At 39.6% G+C, this 25,932-nt stretch overlaps 1 protein-coding gene across 1 annotated transcript; it reads left to right on the forward strand.

Moving 5' to 3' along the window:
• Nucleotides 1-22,424: 22,424 nt before the first annotated feature.
• LOC141646187 (uncharacterized) lies at nt 22,425-23,585 on the forward strand. The gene is made up of 2 exons (XM_074454185.1): nt 22,425-23,315; nt 23,433-23,585. Exons 1-2 carry the CDS (start codon nt 22,425-22,427, stop codon nt 23,583-23,585), a joined length of 1,044 nt encoding a protein of 347 aa, XP_074310286.1.
• Nucleotides 23,586-25,932: the final 2,347 nt, after the last annotated feature.

Consider the following 25,932-nt stretch of genomic DNA (forward strand, 5'->3'; position numbering starts at 1 on the left):
GAACAGTGGCTCCTGGAAGTCGTGGTATGGTCGATCGACTATAGGTAGCGGTCGATCGACTGCTTTAGCTGATACTTGACTTCTAAATTCTCGTGGATTTGTCTTTCGGGCCTCGAAATGCGCACCAAGCTCGTTCCTTGAGTAAATACTTCACGTCAAATGCAATGCAGGTACTCGGGGACGGATTTAGCTCAATATCTACTCATTTCCGCATAAATCTGCAATATTACATAAAAATACGAAAGTAGACGAAATGGGGTAAATAGTAGCCTTAAACTACATAAATGAGCTCTGAAATGCGTGTAAAATGGGGTGTAAAACATCATATTTAGGACACGCATCACCTTCTTCGATCATATCTTGGATGGTGTGTTTCAAGAGAAAACACTCTTCAATATCATGACCTCTACCTTGGTGATATAAGCAGTATTTGTTACCCTTCCAGAGGTTCATCTGTTTCTCTAAAGGTGGATCCGGAGTCGGTCCTATTGGATGTAGCTTGCCTTGGGCAGAGAGTCTCTTCAAAGCATCGGCATAAGACATGCCTAAATCAGAAAGCACCCTTTGATGCCTCCCGGGTTTCCTTTCAGCTATTTTCGGCTTTCTAGGACGATGGTAATTGCAAGAGGTAAGCTTTGGACGACCTAGACTAGAGGTTTCTCTAGGTGGTGTGTTCTTTTCCACCATTCCGTTTTCGAGGGTGAGGACGCGAATGCTCAAATTTTCCACTGTAGCTTGAACTCCTAGGACCATGGCATAAACGTCTTGGAGAGACACGGTGATTGTGGCTTGATTTGCCTCGTGACTTTGCTGACTGACAGAACTTGCCGGATTCCTACTCGACAGAAATGACGCGCATTACAACTCGATTCGACATGGGATCACGCATACTAAGGCAACAAACAAAGGAAGGGACAAGATGACAAATCTAGACTTGACTTGTGAATTCGTGAAATGTCGTGAGTGACTTCTCGTGTTTGAATTCACGGTGCTTGACTTTAATTTTAGACTCGAGTGTTGACTTTGACAGAATGACATTTATGTGGTTGACTTGATTGACGGGATTGGCGACACGTGTTAATTCTAATTCGTGTGTTTAAGACAGACTTGGCTCGAGGTTCGGGTATGTCTGTCCCAAACGTGTCATTAGGAGAATTCAAGAGACGGATTTTGGAATGACTCGATGTGTTGGCCTCGAGTGTGTGAGTCGAGGTGTGGAAAATGTTTAGATCCTAACTGAAATGGGGTAGGGGGTTCAAAATGACGGCGTGACGCCTTAGGACTTGACTTGAACTTTGAAAAGACCCAAAATGTAAAGGAAGACGGGTTTATGACTCGACAGAGTTCCGACTAGGACATAGTCGGTTTGAATTTTGACTCTAACTTAGCCCAATTGAATTTACACATTTACATTTACATGGTTGGAAAATACTTTGGTTTTAAAGACGTTTTTTTTTTTTTCGGACTTTTTTTTTAAAAAATTTTTGAAATGGGTTTGAGGCCCGAAGTTTGACTCGACATTTAGACAGAGTTTCGGCTTATTTTGTGCTAAATTTGGCCTTTTACGAAAATTTACATTTTAAAAGAGGTTTTGATTTTTACAAATTTCGTCATGGTTTTGTTTAGAAAATGGTGATCACATATGGTACAAACATTAATACAGCCATTATAACGGGATGCTGAGTGCATTTAAAAGGGTTTTGGTTTAAAGGGTGGGTTGCCATACCGAACAATCAAACCCGGGGTCTGTGGAGAGGCTCGTACCAAACAAGAGTAAGGACGATTCCTAGTCCATTTCCTCGAGTAGTGAAAGTCCTTGATACAAACAAGAGTAAGTATCATGGTATGGATGACGTCAATCGCTATCCATCCTTAGGCCCAAATAAGAAATAGGACCCTTTAGACGGGACGATTGGTCGAATGGGTTGGGTTGGGCCTAAGAAGGCCGAATGAAACGATCTAGGAAGACCGAGTTATGAAAACCGACAATTGTCTTGTACAAACTATTCCCTAACCTTGTTCACGTTTCACCCTTTTGGCTACACGTAAGTGTATTATTCCCCAGCGGAGTCGTCAAACTGTGGACGCGGGCCCACGGGGGCGCTTGGGAACAAGCGTTTGCATTTGTGGAGTCGCCACCAATTTATTGTGGAATATTGGAAACCGTTCGAATACCTCGTGTCATGTCAAGACACAAAGTAATGACATGAACACTAAGCACTTGTTACCCTTAGCATTCTATGTCTAGAATGACTCTCGTGGATGCCAATGAACACGGATGTTCACAGAGATCTGGAGTAAGGGGTGAGGGTACGTATTAGGAAGCTCTTTTGATCGAAAACCTAATCCCGCCCGCCTCGATAGCGGCCTCTACTAATGATTAGGGTAATTATCTATACTTGATATGTTGTCGATTATATGCATGCAATGCAACATCCAATAAATTGATCCTAGCATGTGAGAATTAACTAAGTCGGTGAACAAGTAATTAGCACCTAAGTTGGGGTCGAAGTGAATGTTAGATTAATTACATGTGAATGTCAAGTAAATAAATCATACATAATAAATACGAATACAAAATAAAGAAATAAATTACAATTGATAAACTTGAATTTACGTCATAAACATGCCCAAAAGAGTTTTAGAAATAAAATAAATGAATAAATGAATATTAGAAAATTGGAAAAAATAAGGAAATTGGAAATTGATTTAAATTAGGAAAATTAGAAAATAAGGAAATTTGAAGAAAAGGAAAATATGGAAATTAAGGAAAATATGAAGAAAAGGGAAATATGGAAAATATGGAAATTTGGAAAATAAGGAAAATATGAAAAATATGGAAATATGGAAAATATGGAAATTTGGAAAATAAGGAAAATTTGGAAATTTGGAAAATAAGGAAATTATGGAAAATAAGAAAATTGGGAAAATATGTCGAATTATGGTGATAATAAGAATAATAGTTAATTAAAATCCTAATTAGAAACCCTACGTCAAAACGAGAAGAGTTCAAAGGCAGAAACCACCTCAACAGCGCAGATCTCTGCTGCGTCCTTCCGGAAGAGGCGCAAAGACTTCCTGCGTCTTTCTTGAGTTGGGTTACCGGAAAGTCGACTCGCGGTTTGTTAATGTTCGTTGGTTAATTTACATTGATTTATTGATTGGTAACTCGAGTAGAAGTGATTAATTGATTTACATGTATCTGGGATCGTCATGAAGTGAAAGAAAACAATTTAAAATGAATTATTATAAGTTAGATATTATTTACGATGGTTGAATTGATTTATTTACAAACTTGAAGTTAATGGTGGAAACAAAAGATTACGAATTGATGAAGAAAACAGATTTAAAACATGTATCAAAGACGAAATCAAGGGACTTGATATGAACGAATCGAGTCTCTAAAATCCGAGTTTGAATTTGTGACGAAAACCCGCAAATATTAATTATAAGGGATTTAAGTCGAAAATTATTGAAATGGATTCATAAAACTAATTTGAAAATTATTAGGTGAAATAAGGGAAAGAACGAAGAAAGAAAAATAAAAGACGAAAGGAACAAAAACCCGAGGAAGAAGGACAAGTGCATCAACTGAAAGCAACCCCTGGAAGAGGCGCAGCGGCGAATCAGTTGATGCGATTCTTCCCCACGTCAGATCTGTGTTACTTCCGTTAAAAAGGTTTTAAAAGACGGTTTCGAGTATGCTTATGATATAAATTCTTACATTAATTATAATACAGAAAATAAATACATTAAATAAAATACACTAAATAAAAGAGAAAATTGTTGATTACAGCCTTTTAAAAAACACTTTTTGAAAATTACAGCCTTATAAATTTTTTTTTGAAAATTACATCCAAAATATTACTTTTCTTCTCAAATTGCACCAACTTGAGGTTTTTGGTGAATTTTGATGATGTTTTTATGATGTACCCTTTATTATTTGAGAGCCTACTTACCCAGATTTCTTACCTCTCCTTAACACAAACCAATTAATCACCCCAAACATCATAAAAACATCATCAAAATTCACCGGAAACCTTAAGTTGGTACAATTTTAGAAGAAAAGTAATATTTTGGATGTAATTTTCAAAAAAAAATTTATAAGACTGTGATAGAGTCAAGAAGTGTCGAGTCACTAGGGCCTTTTTAGGCCAAGTATGCTTTTAATTAAGGGTCTTTTTGTCGGAATTAAGAGTTAATCTTCCCGTCCCGATGATTGTCATAACTAATGCGTTTTGATTCACGTGTGGAGCTTCGTATGAGGATAGAACCCGGAATCCAAAGAGCGAACCTCTAGCCACACTAGTAGACAAGAAATCACGCGGAGACGACCTTGCATGAACCAGTTCGGAGCCGATTCCCTGCTAGGAAGCATGAAGGCTAAGTAGTGAAGAACTCGTGTTGAGGAAGTGAAGAAATAAATTGTTCCAGGCTCTTTTGGCGACTGCCACCATCAGCAGCAGTCTCGCCATGGCAGTCTGCCCTCTCCATACTGGCGTCTGCGCAGTTAGTCACCACTCATCCTAGACTTGATCCGTTGTCTTTGTGCTCGTGACTTTTATTAAGCCCGTTGGCTTAAATTTAAGCCCAAATCCCGTATTACCCTAGATTCGTGTGCAGCCTTATAAATAGTTCACATTTTGGAGACCTAAAAATCATCTTGTTTAGGAGTAATTCAAAAAGGCTTGTGTGTTAAGAAAGCTTGGATTTTTATTAAGGAATTTGTAATCTTTTAGTTTGGATGTTAATCTTTCTTCAATTCTTGGGTTTTTCTAAGAAGATGGAAGGCTAATCTCCCTTTTACTTGGTGTAATTTAATCAAAGTATCCAACTTTGATGTTGTAAGACTCCCAATTCTCTCTCAATTTATCTAATGTTCTTTCCTTTGTTCTTAAATTCTTATGTTGAGTAGATAGAATGTTTGAATTGATCACTCTTGCATCTTATTTACCCATCTATTGCAAATTCTAGAGAAATGGTTTAATCTATCTAGAATTGTTTGGAGCAAACTTGTTATATGTTGATTTGGTTTAAAGGATTCATATTTCAAGTAGGAAATTACATGTCTTTTCTTGCTAGTATGGTTTAATCTAGTAGGATTTGATTCTAGCTTACATCTCTTGGCAATAAGCTTCATGCTCAATTCTAGTCTTTATTCATGGTTTAATGAGTTGTGGTTGGATTTGAAGGACTCACATATATGGTTTAATTGTGTGTGTCAATTTCTTGAGATGATAGTATTGGATAGATAACAATAGAGAGAAAAGAGTCAAACTTTGTCATTGTTGGATTACTAAGAGAGAATTACACCAAGTCTTTCCCATATTTGATTGTTGCACATCTAGTGTTTGTTGTTTTGCTTCTATGATAAGAATTGCATCTTTACTTTTCCTTATTCTACTTCAAAACCCCTTTCTCCATTTATGTCATACTACATGTTAACCATTGTTCATAAGCATTGTTTGTTGATAAACATAATTAGTAGGTCCTTATTGTAGTTAGTGTTTTGATTAGTCCATAAAGTCCTAATTAGTTGCTATATAGTTAAAATTCAAGTCTTTAGTTCAAAAGTTCTTCCCTTGGGTTCGACCCTAACTTGCCAATTTACTACCCTATTGCTTGAAGTTAGTAAAGTTTAGTTAGGCTTATAAATTGTTAATTTGGTGGTTTATTCTAGTATATTAGCGACCTAGTTTATTGCTTATCAAATTTTGGCGCCGTTGCCGGGGAAGGGCAACATTGCTAGAACTTGAGTTTGTGAATTTATGTTTAGTTGTTTTATTACTCCTCTTGTTGTTAGTAGTAATAGGAAGTTCTAATTTGTTTGCTTAGTGCGAAGGTATATGTTTGGTTCCCCACAACACGGTGAATCAACTCCCGTGGAAGAAGACGCTTTTGGGGCCTATTCTTGGCTATTCACTAACCCTTGGTACCGAAGGCCCCAAAGAGAGCATATAGTGGAAGAACCACCCTTAGAAGCCCCTATTGACGAAGACCCTATTGAGGTGGAGCCAATTGAAGTGGAATACCCTTCAATGGCGAATGATACTAGAACTATTAGGGAACTCCGGGCAAGAAATTATGACACTCAACCTCTTTGCATTGCCTACCCACCCATGGGGGCTAATGCCAACTTTGAATTGAAGGGCTATTTCATTCACAACCTCCCAAAGTTTCATGGACATGCGGGGGATGACCCAAATCGCCATCTTTCCGAATTCCATATGATGTGTGAGGGTGCTATTCCAAATGGTGTCACGGAAGATCAATTTAAGTTGAGAGCTTTCCCATTTTCACTTCAAAATGCGGCAAAAGATTGGTTGTTCTACCTTCAACCGGGTACAATCCGTACTTGGAAGGACATGAAGGCGGCTTTTCTTGAGAAATACTACCCCGACTCAAGACATAACCATGCAAAGAAAGCCATCACTTCTCCGGAGCAAGATGCAAGTGAGAGCTTATATGAGTATTGGGAGAGGTTCAAGAAGCTAGTTGCTCAATGTCCTTACCATGGCCTTAGTGGTGATGACCTTTTGGTCAACTTTTGTGATGGTCTTACACAACAATACCAAATCATGGTTAATTCCGCTACGGGTGGTGGAGTTGACAACTATTCCGTGGCGGAGGCAAATGAGATCATAGAAAGGTTGGCCGCTAGCACAAGGAACTATGGAAGAAGCCGAGGGTCAAAGAATATTAACTCCATTGAGACATCCTCTCCTTCTACCCACAAGCTTGAGAAAACCGTGGATGATCTCACAAAAATGGTTGCTCAACTAGTGGGGAACAATCAAGGAGGAGCACAAGGATCTAATGTGGAGTGTAATTTTTGTCAAGGGCCTCACCCAATGGAAACTTGTCCCATCATGGAAGAGCAAGGAATAAGCAAGGAGAATGTGAGTGCCATGATGCACGGTCAATACAACTCTAGGAACCCCAATGGGGGAGGGTATTATAAGTATGATCCGAGCGGCAATACTTACAACATTGGGACAAAGGACCATCCAAACCTTAGTTGGGGAGGAGATACTTCCAAGAGCTTCCAAAATGGTCAATTCAACCACTTGAAGAACTCCAACTCTCAAGGACAAAACTCCAATTACCAAAGAAACAACAATCATCAACAAGCCAAGGGAGGATCCTTCCAATTTGGAAACCAAGGACACCAAGGGAATTTCCAAGGTAACCACAAGAACTTCCAACAAGGAGGGGGCTCTTCCTCCCAAGGAATTGAAGATTTGTCTACAAATGAGATGTTTAAGATGATCATGAAAGGGCAAGCCGAAAATACCAAGAGGTTTGACAAAATGGATGCGGACAAAATTTCAAGTGATGCTAGGGTGAAGAACCTTGAAATCCAACTTGGCCAACTTGCACAAGAAATGGCCAAGAACAATCAAAGAAACTCTAACTCAATTCCATCTACAACATTTCCACCAAAGGAAAATGCAAGCTCCATGACTTTGAGAAAGGGGAGAACCCTAGAATCTCCCCCGAAGAAGAAGAGGAAGGCCAAGTCACATGAGAGGGTCATTGACATTGAAGAACAAATTGAAGAAGAGCTAGTGGTTGAGAAAGAGAAAGAGACACCCTCTAGAGCTAATGGGGAAGAGGAGAAGACTCCCTTGAGGAATGACAAAGAAAAGAGTGAAAGCAACAAAACCAAGGATCATGTTGAGGAGATCGAAAGAGAATATGTTGTGGAGGTACCTTTTCCTAGTGCTCTCACACATTCTAAAAGTGTCGCAAGAGATGAGGATCTCTATGAAACTTTTAGGAAGTGTGAAGTAAATATCCCTTTGCTAAATCTTTTGAAAGGTGTGCCTAGGTATGCAAAGTTTCTCAAGGAACTTTGCACACCTAGGAGAAGCCCAAGGAAGGGAACCCAAAGAGTAAGGGTAAGTGAACATGTTTCCGCAATTTTTAAAAAATCACTTCCCAAAAAGTGTGGAGACCCGGGAATGTTCACCATACCATGCTCTATTGGGGACAAAAGTTTCACTCATGCTATGTTAGACCTTGATGCATCAATCAATGTTATGCCATATGCCCTCTATGAAACTTTGGGACTTCCACCATTGAACAAAACCGATGTAGTGATCCAACTTGCGGATCGCTCAAACATATACCCAAAGGGGATGGTGGAGGATGTGTTGGTAGAGGTAGATCATTTAACCTTCCCGGCCGACTTCTATGTTCTTGACATGGAAGCCGACTCGAGGGCCACTCCAATCCTTTTGGGGAGGCCTTTTATGAAGACCTCTAAAACCAAGATTGATGTGTCTAATGGGAACCTCACTATGGAATTTGATGGAAGGAAACTCACATACAACATCTATGATGCTATGAAACAACCTAGCGATTCACATTCATGTTATTTCTTAGACATCATTGAACCAATTACCTCTCAAATTTATATGTTGAGTCATAGGGACCCACTTGAGGTGGCCCTCACTAACAATGTCGAGAAAGAAGGGTTGCGGTTTTTGTTGTCTAATGATGTGCAGGATTATGTCAACAAGTTAGAGGAGGAAGTAACCCTTGATGACGATCAAATGGAAAAGATGGAGGACGGAATCAGGGGGTTTCAGCAGTCTGCCATTAACACCGCAGTCTGCCACGGCAGTCTGCCAGACCCACGGCAGTCTGCCATGGCAGTCTGCCATCCCCTCGGCAGTCTGCCAAATCCCCTGTTTCCCGAATACTTGTTTTGCTTGAAGACAAATCCTAGTTACCCCAAATTCCTTCCCCTAGAAGCCTCCCTTGAAAGACCACTTCCATCCATCATTAAGCCACCCACCCCCGATCTAAAACCACTCCCCGACCACTTGAAGTACGTGTTTCTTGGGGAAAACAACACTCTACCTCTCATCATTTCAAACCAACTTGAGGGTGATCAAGAGAAGAGATTGGTGGATGTTTTGCATAAATACAAAGGAGCATTTGGATGGAGCATCGCGGATATCAAGGGAATAAGTCCAAGCACTTGCATGCACAAAATTCGATTGGAAAAGGATGCAAAACCCGTCCGGCAACCACAACGGAGGCTCAATCCACCCATGATGGAAGTTGTCAAGGAAGAGATTATCAAACTTCTCCAAATGGGTATTATCTTTCCAATTAGTGACTCCCAATGGGTAAGTCCTACTCAAGTTGTGCCAAAGAAGGGAGGGGTGACGGTAATCAAAAACCCTCAAGGGGCATTGATCCCCACCCGTTTACAAACGGGATGGAGGGTGTGTATTGATTATCGCCGCCTCAACCAAGTCACTTGGAAGGACCATTTCCCCCTACCCTTTATAGATCAAATGCTAGAGAGGTTAGGTGGAAAAGAGTACTATTGTTTTTTGGATGGATATTCCGGGTATTTTCAAATCCCCATTCACCCGGAGGATCAATCCAAAACAACTTTTACTTGCCCATTTGGTACTTATGCTTACCGCCGCATGCCCTTTGGATTGTGCAATGCCCCCGGCACTTTCCAACGATGCATGATGAGCATTTTCTCGGACTATGTGGAGCGTATTTTGGAAGTCTTCATGGATGACTTCACCATCCATGGGGACTCATTTGACTCGTGTCTAGACCACCTCGCTATGGTCCTAACACGGTGCATAGACTCTCACCTCATTTTAAATTCTGAAAAGTGTCACTTAATGGTGAGTAGTGGAATCGTGTTAGGACACATAGTGTCGAAAAGAGGGATTGAGGTGGATACGGCAAAGGTGGATGTGATTAAAACCTTACCGTATCCATCTAACACTCGAGACGTGAGGTCGTTCTTGGGACACGCGGGTTTTTATCGAAGGTTTATTAAAGATTTCTCCAAAATAGCTAACCCCTTGTGCAAACTTTTGCACAAGGATGTGGAGTTCGTGTTTGATGATCATTGTAGGGAAGCATTTGACTTGTTGAAGGAGAGACTTATATCGGCCCCAATCATTCAAGCACCCAAGTGGGATCGGCCTTTTGAGATCATGACCGATGCAAGCGATTTTGCCATTGGAGCCGTATTGGGACAAAAGGATGACAAAGCTTCATATGTGATTCAATATGCTTCATCTCTCTTGAATGATGCTCAACGAAACTACACCGTCACCGAGAAGGAATTCTTGGCGGTGGTATATGCTCTAGAGAAGTTCCGCTCATACTTACTAGGAGTCAAGGTGATTGTCTATACCGATCACAAATCCATCACTCAACTTGTGAGCAAGAAGGACTCCAAACCAAGATTAATGAGGTGGGTTCTCCTACTTAGTGAGTTTGACATAGAGATAAGAGAGAAAAAGGGATTGGCAAATGTGGTGGCCGACCACCTAAGTCGACTACAACTTAATGATCAACAAATACAACGAATGGGGGTAGTCGATGGGAGTTTGCCTCATGAATCCCTTTATAGTTTGAGGATGACGGAGCCATGGTATGCCAACTTGGTAAACTACATGGTCACCAAGAAGTTTCCCACCTCCCTTTCATCTAGTCAAAGGAACAAGATCAAGTCCGATTCTAGGTTCTATATATGGGATGAGCCATATTTGTGGAAAATGTGCCAAGACCAAGTCATCCGCCGTTGTGTGCCGGATGTAGAAATCCCGTCCATCCTAAAGCATTGCCATGAGTACGCTTGTGGGGGTCACTTTGGGCCGCATAGAACGGCACGTAAAATCCTTGAGTGCGGCTTCTATTGGCCCAAGTTGTTTAAAGATGCTCATATTTTCGTTACTACTTGTGATAGATGCCAACGTTTTGGCAACATATCACGTAGGAACGAAATGCCCCAACAACCGATGCTCTACTTGGAAATTTTTGATGTTTGGGGAATAGACTTCATGGGGCCATTCCCTAACTCCTATGGATACATCTACATCCTCTTGGCGGTCGACTACGTGTCTAAGTGGGTGGAAGCCATCCCCACAAAATGTGATGATGCAAAGACGGTGCAAGCATTTGTCAAAAGCAATATATTTTCAAGATTCGGCTTCCCAAAAGCCATTGTGAGTGATAGGGGGACTCATTTTTGTAACAAGGTGATCTCAACCTTGCTTCAAAAATATGGTGTGCTTCACAAAGTTTCTACGGCATATCACCCCCAAACAAATGGCCAAGCGGAAGTCTCTAACCGGGAGATTAAACACATCTTGGAAAGAACGGTCAATCCCGACCGAAAGGATTGGAGCAAGAGGCTTGAAGATGCTCTTTGGGCTTATAGAACGGCCTATAAGACCCCACTCGACATGTCCCCATATAGGCTAATTTATGGGAAGGGATGCCACCTTCCCGTAGAAGTGGAGCACAAAGCCTATTGGGCAATCAAAGCTTTTAATCAAAATGTCGATGAGGCGGGATTGCACCGAAAGCTTCAAATACAAGAATTGGAAGAGCTTAGGCACAATGCCTATGACAATGCTAGCATCTACAAGGAAAAGGCTCGGTCTTGGCATGACAAGATGGTCACAAGAAGAGTTTTCAAAGAGGGAGAAGATGTGTTGGTTTTTCAAAGTCGCCTCAAGAATTTTCCCGGCAAGCTAAGGTCAAAGTGGTATGGACCTTACAAAGTCAAGAAAGTTTTTCCCCACGGAGCGGTGGAGGTGGAAGACCCGACCTCCGGGAAGGTGATAAAGGTAAATGGGCAACGGTTGAAGAAGTACTACAAAGGAATCGAACTACAAGGTGAAGAGGATCTTCTTTTAGAAGATCCAATTTATAAAGATTGATTCTCCAATATTGACTTAGTCGAGCCATCGACGTTAAAAATACGGCACAAATTTGTAAATATTCTCTTTTAGTGTAGAATTTCCCCTTTTTCATAGATAGAATTTACATTCACGTCATTTATCATTCCGTTATTTTACATTCTTGTTAATAAATTGCATTAACCTTCATGAAGTTACTAATCATTCTATAAAGTGTGAAGTCGATTTTTACATCTCCTCGGAAGGCGTGTCATTGATGAAGTGACGGAAAAGTGGAAAGGAATTTGAATAGGGGCGTGTCACGGGGAAGAGCAAGGATGAGGTGAAGCTTTTTGAGCCAAATTTTGGTTTTATACCAAAATTTAGCCAACACAAAAAAATGCGACATCAGGAGGTTTTGGCAGACTGCCAAACACCTCGGCAGTCTGCCACGGCAGTCTGCCGAAACCACGGCAGTCTGCCGTTCCTGCTACAGTACCGGATTGCTCTAAAAATTACCCACGAGAATGCCCTTGTCCTCATTTCAGAATTTTCGAAACCCTCAATCATCCCAAATCCCCATCTCCCTTCAATCACCCCATTCCCACCCAAATCACCCAAAATCCTTACCAACTTTCATCAAATCTTCATTCCTTAACTCTTTAAACCTCCATCATCCCCTCACAACACACAAAATACCTTTGCTTCCACCCAAAATCAGAAATTTCCCCCAAATTTTGAAGAACCCTAACTTTGAAGACCTCAAATTTCGAGCTTCCAGTTTGGAAATCAAGGGTTTAAGACGGGTTTTTGAGCAACTAGGAGCAACTAAGAGCATTATTTTTGTGGAATTCGGGGAGGTATAACAACCAAACTCTACTTCCATTTTTCTTGCTCTCTTATAATTCGTTTTTCTTCTTGTTTTAGAAGAATTAGTTGGATTAGTTGTTGCCTTTTGATGTTATAGTTGTTGTTGGTGGAAAAATTTTCTGGGTGAGGCTAGACAAACATCAAACACAAGCTTTTGAATTCGTCTTGAGCTAGTGCACACCAAGTGTTTGGTGAATTGTCTCAAAGAGTGAAAATTTTTTTTTGAGTGCCCTATATTGTGTTGGTTGTGTTGTATCAACTTTCTTGTAGGTACAAAAATGTCAAGCTTAAACCCATTCCGAAGGCCAAACAAGAAAAGGGTTGTAGAGGAAGCCGAAAATGTGGAGGAACCAATTTTTACCGGGGGGGAAGGGTTAGATGCCAACCAACTCAAAATCTTTCAAAAACTCGGCATTCACCAAAAACAACCTATCAAAACCACCCGTTTCCTTTCCCCCGAGACTCTAAATGCCCTAGGCATGGGCACTCTCGCCCGGACTATGCTTGTTAAGGTGGGTTTAGAAGACTACTTTGATGATGGGTTATGGGATTACACTTACACCTCCTACACCCGAGAGTTCCTTTCGACCTTGACGGAGTGTAATGTGGCGGAGGGAAGAGAGAAAAAAATCCGATTTCGAGTGAATGGCAAGTGGCATACCCTCACCCATACCCAAGTAAGAGAGGTCTTGTCCATCTCCAAAGCCCCATCCCCCATTCTCATGCCCGGGAGTCGGAGTGATGCGGCTTGGACCGAGATGGTAGGAACCAAAAATGCCGCCCATGACAATATGATTTCCTATTGCACCAACCCCGTGGTCCAACTCCTCACCCGCTTCATAACCACCATCTTCTATGCTATAGGAGAACCAACTAAGGTCAATGCCAAAATCCGAACTACCATGTGGACCATGCTCCCGGAGGGGGTAGGAGTGCCCGATTGGGTACAACTATTTATTGATGCATGCATGGTTCACAAGACCAAGAGTTCGGGAGGGAGTATAAATTGTGGGGGGGCAATCACATTCTTTGTCACGCATTTTGATGGGGACATTGATGAGTCCCAAGACATCTTCAAGACTAAAGGTCTTCCCTATTACAATGATATGGTCCTTGAGGAGTGTAAGATGTTCAAGAAGGTGAAGGATGAACCCCTTAAGGGGTATTGGTTGGGTCCCGACAAGCAAAAATACTTGAGGCTTCCGAGGCCTAGCAATTCTCCTTTGCCAAGTGGTACCCATGGTAGGAACTTCTTTTGTCATATGGATATTTCGGACTTTGCCTCCGATGAGGAGGAAGAGGAGGCAACAAATGAGCCTCCCGTGGACATGGACACCCCCATGTATGACGCGGGGGAGGGCTCTCATGCATCGGTTGCTCCTTGGCAACAAAATATGTACGACTATTTCAAAGAGACAAGAGAGGTGTTCACTACCATAAGTGGACGTGTGGAGAATCTCCAATCTTGGCAACAACAACAAACACCAAGGTTGGAGAATCTTGATCAATGGAAAAGTGTGGTTGATGATAGCCTGATAGGGGGAGATTGATAGAGGAGGCCACAACAACTCAAACGGCTTTGATGAGGGAAATGATTGCCAACCAAGAGGCTAACCGTCGTTGGCAACAACAACTTGACCAATCAATGGCGGACAATGCCACCATGTGGAAAGCACAAAATGAGTGGAGAAGCCAAATGGACCACCAATTTGGGGTCCAAAATGAAAGATATCAAGAGTATGTCGAAGATTCATACTATGATGCAAGGACCCAAGAAGACACACTTGGGATAGTTAGTGGTCTATTTGGCATGTCTCTCCACCCCACCATCCCACCCTCTATCACCCAAGAAGATGTGGACCAACACTATGCCCGGGCAACAAGAGAAAGAGAAAGAAGAGAAAGAAGGTGGAAGAACCAAGGCACCCATGATCAAGAGGGTGCCTCGGGTTCTCATTCTTGAAGAAGAAGTGTGTGACTCCTCCACATTGAGGACAATGTGGAATGTAAGTGTGGGGGAGGAATTTGGATTGTATTATATGTAAATTTCTTGTTGGTTAATGCATTAAAAAAAAAAAAAAAAAAAAAAAAAAAAAAAAAAAAAAAAAAAAAAAAAAAAAAAAATCCCGGCTAGGTGAAAACCCACAAGGGTGGGCGCCTAGGCAAGATTGGGAAAGGTGGCCGAGGACGGAATGAAAACCCGAAAGGGCATTCCGGGCAAAATGAAAAATTGAGTTGCGAGCCACCATGAGAGGAAAGGAAAAGCTAAGGTGAAAACCCGAAAGGGCACCTTAGGCAAAATGAGGGATTTTCAACAAAAAAAAAAAAAAATCAAAAAAATTGAAAAATGCACCACCAAAAATATGGAGGGACAAGAAGGGAGTGATAAGGAGGGTCTTGGAAGGAGGCTAGACTAGGATTTAATTTCATTTTTGAGTCACAAAAACTTGTTCCAAATCGGTGGATTTTTTTTGGCTATGGTTACTTTGGTTGTTGAATTGCATAGGTGTGTGGCCAACCAAGTAGCATGATCATACTCTTTATGGAGTGATAAGGGGGTGAAATAAGGGGAAGATGAATGATGTGGAGGATTGGTTTTGTCACTTTGCTTGTGCCTTGGGATAAGGCAAAAGTGGCCACTTCTACTTTGGAGATATAAGAAGGGTGGAGTTATGTGAGGAGTCGGAGTTGGGGTCATGTCGTGTCTTGTGTGAGGGATGATATAAGGAGGACGAGTGAGAGAAGAGTTTGTGTCACCTTTGAGTCTAGATTTTCTCTTTAATTGGTGGTAGTTCAAGAGGGAGAAATAAGGAGGAAGAGGTGAGGGAAGAGTGGTCATTCTCTCCTACACCCGCTTGTGGACTTGCCGAATGCTTTCTTGAGTTTTACTCGGGACGAGCAAAAGTCCAAGTGTGGGGGAGTTTGATAGAGTCAAGAAGTGTCGAGTCACTAGGGCCTTTTTAGGCCAAGTATGCTTTTAATTAAGGGTCTTTTTGTCGGAATTAAGAGTTAATCTTCCCGTCCCGATGATTGTCATAACTAATGCGTTTTGATTCACGTGTGGAGCTTCGTATGAGGATAGAACCCGGAATCCAAAGAGCGAACCTCTAGCCACACTAGTAGACAAGAAATCACGCGGAGACGACCTTGCATGAACCAGTTACGGAGCCGACATTCCCTGCTAGGAAGCATGAAGGCTAAGTAGTGAAGAACTCGTGTTGAGGAAGTGAAGAAATAAATTCGTTCCAGGCTCTTTTGGCGGATCGCCACCATCGCCAGAGATCCGCCATGGCGATCTCTGCCCTCCATACTGGCGAGTCTGCCGCAAAGATCTGCCACTCATCCGCAGATCGCTGCAGTTGTCTTGTGCTCGTGACTTTTATTAAGCCCGTTGGCTTAAATTTAAGCCCAAATCCCGTATTACCCTAGATTCGTGTGCAGCCTTATAAATAGTTCACATTTTGGAGACCTAAAAATCATCTTGTTTAGGAGTAATTCAAAAAGGCTTGTGTGTTAAGAAAGCTTGGATTTTTATTAAGGAATTTGTAATCTTTTAGTTTGGATGTTAATCTTTCTTCAATTCTTGGGTTTTTCTAAGAAGATGGAAGGCTAATCTCCCTTTTACTTGGTGTAATTTAATCAAAGTATCCAACTTTGATGTTGTAAGACTCCCAATTCTCTCTCAATTTATCTAATGTTCTTTCCTTTGTTCTTAAATTCTTATGTTGAGTAGATAGAATGTTTGAATTGATCACTCTTGCATCTTATTTACCCATCTATTGCAAATTCTAGAGAAATGGTTTAATCTATCTAGAATTGTTTGGAGCAAACTTGTTATATGTTGATTTGGTTTAAAGGATTCATATTTCAAGTAGGAAATTACATGTCTTTTCTTGCTAGTATGGTTTAATCTAGTAGGATTTGATTCTATCTTACATCTCTTGGCAATAAGCTTCATGCTCAATTCTAGTCTTTATTCATGGTTTAATGAGTTGTGGTTGGATTTGAAGGACTCACATATATGGTTTAATTGTGTGTGTCAATTTCTTGAGATGATAGTATTGGATAGATAACAATAGAGAGAAAAGAGTCAAACTTTGTCATTGTTGGATTACTAAGAGAGAATTACACCAAGTCTTTCCCATATTTGATTGTTGCACATCTAGTGTTTGTTGTTTTGCTTCTATGATAAGAATTGCATCTTTACTTTTCCTTATTCTACTTCAAAACCCCTTTCTCCATTTATGTCATACTACATGTTAACCATTGTTCATAAGCATTGTTTGTTGATAAACATAATTAGTAGGTCCTTATTGTAGTTAGTGTTTTGATTAGTCCATAAAGTCCTAATTAGTTGCTATATAGTTAAAATTCAAGTCTTTAGTTCAAAAGTTCTTCCCTTGGGTTCGACCCTAACTTGCCAATTTACTACCCTATTGCTTGAAGTTAGTAAAGTTTAGTTAGGCTTATAAATTGTTAATTTGGTGGTTTATTCTAGTATATTAGCGACCTAGTTTATTGCTTATCAGACTGTAATTTTCAAAAAGTGATTTTTAAAAGGCTGTAATCAACAATTTTCTCTAAATAAAATTGGGATTTTACACCCTCAGACTTACATGTTAGCGTCGCGAGATTTAACTAAATCGGTTTTTAGTGGTAACTCGACTCGATCTATAATGCAAATATGAAAGTACCCTTGAAAAAGGATTTAAAAGCAAATTGAATTGATTAATTGATTATGGTGTAGTGGAGTTGGTCAAATTGGTCGGTCATGCAAAACGAGGCTGGTACTCAGAAAGATCCGAGTTTACGTGGTCGAAAGTTCAAGCACGTAGGCGCCAAAAAGCAAGAGCGTGGTCTTAGAATGCAAAGGGAGAAGAGAAGGGCGGACACTCGCGTGAGAAATATGTGAGACCGAAGGTCTCTATTTATACTAATCACGGAATTAGGGTTTAGGAAAGGAGAGAAAGATCCGGAAATAACCGACTTAGGTTAAACACGGAAACTTGGACAAAAAGAAAGCCTTGAGGAAAAGGCGCAAAGATGTGTCTTTGCGTCCCTTGGAAGAGGCGCAACACTTGCTGCGTCCTTTCCTCAGCGGGTTCCTCCTGCGCAAGAAAGCGCGTTTGACAGTCTGTCGTATTTTAGGCATAACTTTCTCTACAAGACTCGGATTAAGGTGATTTTGGTGGCGTTGGAAAGCTAAAAGAAAGATCTAGAACTTTCTGTGAAATAGGCCTGACACAAAAAAGTCAATATCACCTCGTAAAACGGGCCTAAAGTTCGGATTGTCATTTTAGCTAAATGAAATGCACATTTTGTAATGTAAACTTTAAGATAAGCCCAAAGAAGTGACATAGGACTCAAAATGAGATATAATCACAACATTTATGTCATCCTAACCTTAGGTAGATAAGCACATTGCTTTGACTCGGGATTTGACGGTTTTAGGAAATGAAGACGGTTTTTGACCCGGACTCCAAATGAACTCTAATTACTGCCAAAACGACCGTAATGACACCTAGATGACGACCATGGTGTAGACACAAGTGTTTGAGTTACCTTTTATTAACCGATTTATGAAACGTCATAAAATCGCGACATATGCTAAACATGCGGCCCAATCATCACTGGGTGTTTGGCGGGAGGTGCAGAAACGAGGTATCTACAACATATAGGACAAGAAATGCAACCTTACTCCAACTAAACTTCATGTATAAACACGGTTCTTCAACACTTCTAGTGAAACCGTATTGCTTAATAACATGATTAAAGCGATGATTCCAACTCCAAGATGCTTGCTTAAAACCATAGATGGACTTCTTGAGCTTACACACCTTCTTAGGGTTAGATGTATCCACAAAACCTTCAGGTTGTATCATGTACACTTCCTCTTCTAGAATCTCATTCAAGAAGGCAGTTTTGACATCCATTTGCCAAATATCATAATAATGAAATGCGGCAACCGTTAAGATTATCCTAATGGACCGAAACATAGCGACTGGAGCGAAGGTTTCGTCATAGTGTAGACCATGAACTTGGATGAAACCTTTTGCCACCAATCTAGCTTTGTAAACATCTATATGTTTATCCACGCCGAGCTTAATTTTATATATCCATTTACACTGAAGGGGTCGCACTCCCTAGGTAAATCCACCAAGTCCCATACTTGGTTCTCGTACATGGAATCCATTTCGGACCGCATGGCTTCTAGCCAAAGCGAGGAGTCGGGACTAGACATGGCCGATTTGTAGGTAGTGGGTTCGTCACTTTCCAAAAGTAACAAAACACCATCCTCTTCGATGTTACCAAGGTAGCGGTCAGGTGGATTAGAAATCCTACTTGACTTTCTAGGAACGATAACCGTCTCAGAGGAGGAGGGAACATTATCCTCCACGTTCTCCTCTACCTCATTCTCAGTTTGTGGCTCTCGAACTTCGTCAAGTTCAAATTTTCTCCCACTCTGTCTTCTAGAAATAAACTCTTTTTCTAGGAAGACAGCATCACGAGCCACAAACACTTTGTTCTCATTTTTATTGTAGAAGTAATAGCCACGTGTTTCCTTTGGATAACCTACAAAAAGACATTTGTCAGACCTGGGTGCAAGTTTATTGTCAGACTTGATCTTGACGTACGCTTTGTAATCCCAAATGCGCATGAATGGCAATGAGGGACTTTCCCTATCCATATCTCATATGGAGTCTTATCGGCCGCTTTAGTTTGGCTTCGATTTAGTGAAAATATTGCAGACAAGATGGCAAAACCCCAAAATGAATCAGGAAGCTCGGTAAGACTCATCATAGACCGAACCATATCTAATAAAGTTCGATTTCTCCTTTCGGCTACACCATTTAATTGTGGTGTGCCAGGAGGAGTCCATTGTGATACTATACCACAATCTTTTAGGTGTGAATCAAATTCAGAATTTAGGTATTCACCACCACGATCGGATCGTAGGGTCTTAATCTTTTTATCCAATTGGTTCTCTACTTCATTATGAAACTCTTTGAACTTGTCAAAAGCTTCACTTTTGTTCTTCATCAAGTAGACATACCCATATCTACTCAAGTCATCAGTAAAAGTAATGAAGTAGTGAAAACCTCCTCTAGCGGTGATGGTTAATGGTCCACACATATCCGTATGTATGAGAGCCAAAACCTCACTAGCTCGTGTCCCTTTTCCCGCAAAAGGTGCACGAGTCATCTTGCCTAAAAGGCAAGACTCGCATATAACATAAGATTCGAAATCAAATGGTTTGAGCACTTTTGATGAAGCAAGTCTCTTAATGTGTCTTTCGTTTATGTGACCTAAACGACAATGCCAAAGGTAGGATTCATTTGGATCACCCGTTTTGAGCTTTTTAGCTTCCACATGATAAACGTCATTAACATCATTTAAAACATAAATACCTCCAATTGAAATGGCCTTGCCATAAACCAAATCATTCAACGAAAAAGTACAACAATTGTCCTTAATCATAAAACAAAAGCCTTCCGCGTCTAACGCGGAAATGGAGATGATGTTCTTGGTTAAAGTTGGTACAAAATAAGACTTATTTAAATACAACTCTAGACCACTAGCTAAAGAGTGAGCACATAGGTACCCACGAAAACGGCCGCTACTCTAGCTCCATTGCCCATGCGGAGATCCACATCACCTTTTGCTAGTGCTCGCAGGTCCCTTAAACCCTGCAAATGTTTACAAAGGTGAGAGCCACATCCGGTATCTAGTACCCAAGTGGAAGTGCAAGCATAATTAACGTCTATCACATAGAGAATTAGAGAGAGGAGATCATACCAATAGGCGTCACACACCCTTCTTTGAGGTCCTCCAAGTATTTGGAGCAACTCCTCCTATAATGCCCTTTCCCTTTACAATGGAAACATTCGGCTTCGGAGAGTTTGACATTCTTTGCCTTGGGTTTGCCATTCTCAACGGCTTTCCCTTTTCCTTTGTCTAGTTTCTTTGACGATTTCTTGAATTGGGACTTTTCCTTCCCCTTTCCCTTCTTAACTCCAAGGGACATGTTCTTCAACTTCATGGTGAGAACATCCCCTTTCTCACTCCCATTAGCTTCCATATCCCTCTCCGCTTGGGTGAGGAGTGCATGAATTTCATGATAACTCTTAGCCATGCCATTCATGTTGTAGTTTACCCTAAAGTGGGCAAACTTGGTGGGAAGTGAGTGGAGGATGCGATCCACCACAAGAGTCTTAGGAATGTTACACCCTAAACGCTTTAGGATGTCAACATATTCGACCATTTTGAGTACATGGGGACCAACCTTTTGGACCCTCTCAAGCTTTGCTTCAAATAAGCATGCCGCCGCTTCGTATTGGGGGACTTTGGGTGTTTGTGAAAACATAGTAGTCATACGAGTGAATATCTCGTACGCATTCAAAGAAATGCATGAAAGCTTGAGATTTGGGGACATCGACCATATCAACACATTTTTGATATCATTCGACATTCTCACATGGTCATCATAGGCGGTCCGCACCGCCGATAAAGCCCTTGGACCGGGTTCGATGGGAGGGGCATCGGCCAAGTAAGTGAGCACGTTGTCGGACAACGCGGCACTTTTGATGTTGGATTCCCATTCAAGAAAGTTACTACCGTCATCTTTTAAGATACATTTGTCCATTACGGACCTTAGCCATGAATCTTTGCCTAGTGTAGTAGTCGATGGAGTTGATAAAGTTGTCATTGCGAATTAAAATGCTACAACAAAATAAGGAAATATTAACATTCATTGTTTAAAAATTACTTGTGAAACATGTTTAACAAGTTTTAACATTTATATAACGATCTCCCACTAAATTATATAAATGATTCCAAGACCCAAATTTTAAACAAAAATGAGCATCGCTTGGGCGAAACATCCCATAATCGTGTAAATTCGGTAAGTCAACGTTTGACTAATTCTACCTCTAGAACTCTTGGTCGACGAATTTCCTTAAATCCATCTACTAGCCCCGGAATACAAGACCGTCTTAATATCCCGTTGAGTCCAACCAAGTTTGGCGCGTCATAACCTTTTACCACCTTACTTACCCGAGGTAAAAAGAGAACACCCCGCTTGGGCGAGCGTGGCTCTAATGAACAAGGGATTCATAGGTGTTACTAATTGGTAAGGCTAATCTTAATTTTAGTTATGTGAGAGATCTTGTCAATTTAGTTATAAATTCCCTATAAGTGAACTAAGTCGGTGAATGTAAATGACGTGAATTGACAACCGCGAAAATAAAATGCATGTGAATGGCGATTTTGGCATGCGCGGAAAAATAAAAGCAAGCAAGCATATGAATAATCCTAGTATGGCCTCCTAGTTAATAAAAACTAGACTATTACATATCGGAAATCAACTCCTTGGTCTCTTGCCTCTTCATTCCAAAAGTGGTTCCTTCTTGTGGGATTTAGAATACCTTTCCAAAAATAGACTTTGTCTTGAAGTAAATCCCTCTTTTGGAAACGCCGGTAAAAATAATTAAATTACATAGCTATTCCTATTATACATTAATTAATAAAAATAAATAAAAACTATTAATTAATTACAAACCGACGATACGAGATCGTATTTAAATTACAAACAAATCGCTATTCCCATTCATTTCGGGTAATAACGATTAAAATAAACTAGGCCATACTAGGTACAACAAAATAAATACTTTAAATAAATGACAATCATTCATTCAACATAAATAAATATGCTTAAAATGTTGTAAAATTATGCCAAAATCGCCCTATCAATCAATCGTTGGTATCTTACTCGGTTTTGTGAATTTAATCGATTTTTAACTTGTTAAAAATCAATGATCAATCTCTAAAGCTACTGGGCTTGCCATGAATAAGAGCAAATCCAGTTTGTATTGTAATGGAATGGAGGAGCATACTCTCAGGGAAGTGGAATTGATCACTGGTATGAAAAGAGGGACAATGCCATTCTCTTATCTTGGGGTCACTGTGTCTCCAAAAAGGCTATCTGTTCATGACTGTCAATGTTTAGTTGATAAAGTGGTGGATAGAGTTAGAGGGATGGGATCCAGGAAGCTTTCTTATGATGGCAGACTGGTGCTTATCAAGGCAGTTCTAAGCACCCTTCATGGCTACTGGGCTAGGATCTTCATTCTCCCAAAAACTGTGATCTCAAAGATTGAAGCTATCTGTAGGAAGTATTTGTGGCATGGAGCTGATCATAAGGAGAGCCCAGCTCTTGTTTCTTGGGACAGCATCTGTCAACCTAGAAAGCAAGGGGGATTGGGTTTGAGGGATTTTCATGTTTGGAACCTGGCCACGGTTGGAAAGTATGCCTGGTGGGTGGCAAACAAGGAAGATCATTTATGGGTGAGATGGGTACATGCTGTGTACATCAAATCTTCATCCTGGTGGGAGTATATTTCTGGGTCTGGATGCAGCTGGGCTTGGCGGAAAATCTGCCAGGTTAAGCAATTATTGAAACCTTATCTATCTAATTTATTTAGTGAGGAGCATTATACTATAACAGCGGGATATCAATGGCTTAAACCTACTGCAGGGCAAGTTCCCTGGTATCCTTGGATGCTGAATCAATGGTTGATCCCAAGGCATCATTTTATGTGTTGGTTGTTAGCTCAGAGAAGGCTTCTAACTCAAGACAGACTACTGAGAATGAGAATCATACAGAGTAACTCTTGTTTTCTGTGTGGGATGCAGGAGGAAAACTTGAATCATTTGTTCTTTGAATGTCCATTTAGCGAGACAAAGCGGGGACACAGTCGATGGCGGTGCGGGGTTTCCCTTCCCTTGCGAATCGCATCAATCGGTGGACCGAGCTAAGATGAGCAAACTGCCTGCAGGAAAAAAATAATTGCTGTCATTTTGTCTGGATTATTTTATCATGTTTGGCAGTGTAGAAATAAGTGTCGTGTTGAAGAGTCTGTTGTTAGGCCTAGTGTGGTCCTAGCAAATGTTAAAAATGATGTTAAAATGCGTCTAGGTCAGTGTGATATTAGAAGTAAGAACGCTCTAGTCTTGGAATGGGTAGAGTATCTTAAGGCTTAGATATGCGACAAATTGGTGGTGGGAGTTTGGATCCAATAGTTTGTATTGTATGGGATATTATTGATTTCTAATGAAAACTTACATTTTCCCAAAAAAAAAAAATCAATGATCAACTCTTAAATCTCATTTAAGTCCAAACTAATTGTTCAAACTGTTTTGGACCTCAAAAATTATTCCTCACTAATTTGATGATGAATAATTAGTTTGATTTGGTGTTATTTGCTAATTTAATCGGTAAAATCATAACTTTAAGGTAATAAATCCAAAATACTTGAAAATATCATCAAAAATTAAAACTAAAAATTTTTAGTATTCTGGAACACTCCTAAGAACACCAAAATGACATAAAAAATGCCCAAAAATTTCGGATAAATTTTATGAAGAAAAAGATCGATATTTATCGGTTTTTAACCACTAAACATCAATAAACATCAAAACAAGGTGAAATCACATTTTAAATTTCACTTTAAATTTTAAATCATATTTTTAAATGTACATAAATATATCAAGGGCATAATCATCCGTTTCAAAATTATGATTAATTTATTTCACTTTTATCTACTTTTATCTCACAAAATCAATAAACACGCAAAACTTCAAACCAACCTTCGAAATTTTACATACAATCTGTAGAAAATATATATGAAATAATATAAAAATTTCATGACCCGAATCAATCTTTAACTATTTTTAGTTAACTCTTAACCAAAATACAGCATTTTTGACTCGGTTTTCTACAAAAATCATTAAAAATAGCAAAATAACTTCACAAGTCACCAAATTTTACCAAAAATCTTTTAAGATCAGTAGGTATGCATGCCCAAAATTTTTATTGCTAAAACCTCTTCTAACACAATTTTTGAATTTACCAACTTATCTCATAATTTGTTTAAAATGCTTAAAATCAACATGTAAATTACAAGCCTAGCTCATGATAACACTTGAAAGATCATAGATCCATATTAGACTCTCTAATTAAAAATAAATTATCTCATAATATGTTATTTTAGTGATCTATGTAACATGCATGCAAATATAAAAGCAAAATAATAAAGATTAAGGAAATACAATTTCCTTACATTGATTTTGATGATAATATGGGCACAATTTAGATCACCTATCTAGATTGTTCTTGTGCTAATAAAAGATGGATGATCCTCCTAGAACAAATCTTCAAATTAGAAGATCTCCTTCAATATGCACCCAAGAACAAAACACAATAATCTAACAAGTATTAACTAGATACTTATTAAATTTAACCTTGATAAGATTTGTAATATTACTAACACTCTTAGTAAATATTTTGTTTTACTAACAAATCTTAGTAAATGATTTCTATTAATTTTAAAGAGATAAAATTTTCCTACACTTTTTCTATCACATGAAATGTTCAAGTTAGTGTATAAAAATGAATCAAAATGATAGAGTATAGTAGAGGGGAGGCCGGATTTTTGAGTGGGTGAGTGGAGTGTTTTTTTGCCTTATTTTAATATGCCCAATGGAGCATAGTTTAGAAAAGAACAAAATATTATGGGAAGTGAAATTGTGTAAGAGGAATGATTATGACTAAAGCAACACACAATCTCATTTACACGATTTCTATGACCCATTTACGGGTCCATATTGGTTCTTATATTTGTCGCATAAATATGTGTAAATTTTATTTAAACATCGTTTTATGTTTAAATGCTTCCCGATTAATTTTGTCCAAAACACTCCGTAAATATATGTGTACCGCTACACATAGTATTTACGTACTAATATTAATCACATTAATCAATTATCACAAATTTTAGTGAATTAACAATTAATTAACTAAAACCCATCTCATAAAATTTATTATTCAATTATCGCATAATTAAATAATAACTGCCGCGCCTCGAGTTCGTAACTCGAAATCTCTCTAAAAAGGATCAACTAACCTTTTAGTCAATAAATCAAGGGACTAAATAAATTGTATCTCATACAATTAATTAGTTGTCAATTGGGGTTCGTTCCTTTAGGTATGACCGAAAGGGGTCAGTTGATCACCGCCGTCTCACGACAATAACGTCAATCTCTAGTCAGCCAACCAATATCGATTTACGTTAATCAACTGACGAGGATCAAATAATAAATATCCTGATGATATTTCTTTAATGAGATTTAATATGTAAACGCAGTATTGTGGAGGACACTAACTCCAATAGATTGTTGCTTTAATATAATATATGATAGGCCCCGTGCAATGCATGCACAATGTTTATAGAATTTTGCCTTTTAGTATACTATATTTATAGAGTGTAATTGACAATTCATTATTTTTAACGTTTTTCATCATTGTATTTTTTTTAGAGAAAAGAACAAT

This window comes from Silene latifolia, chromosome 1 (assembly GCF_048544455.1).
Source record: "Silene latifolia isolate original U9 population chromosome 1, ASM4854445v1, whole genome shotgun sequence".
Lineage (NCBI taxonomy): Eukaryota > Viridiplantae > Streptophyta > Magnoliopsida > Caryophyllales > Caryophyllaceae > Silene > Silene latifolia.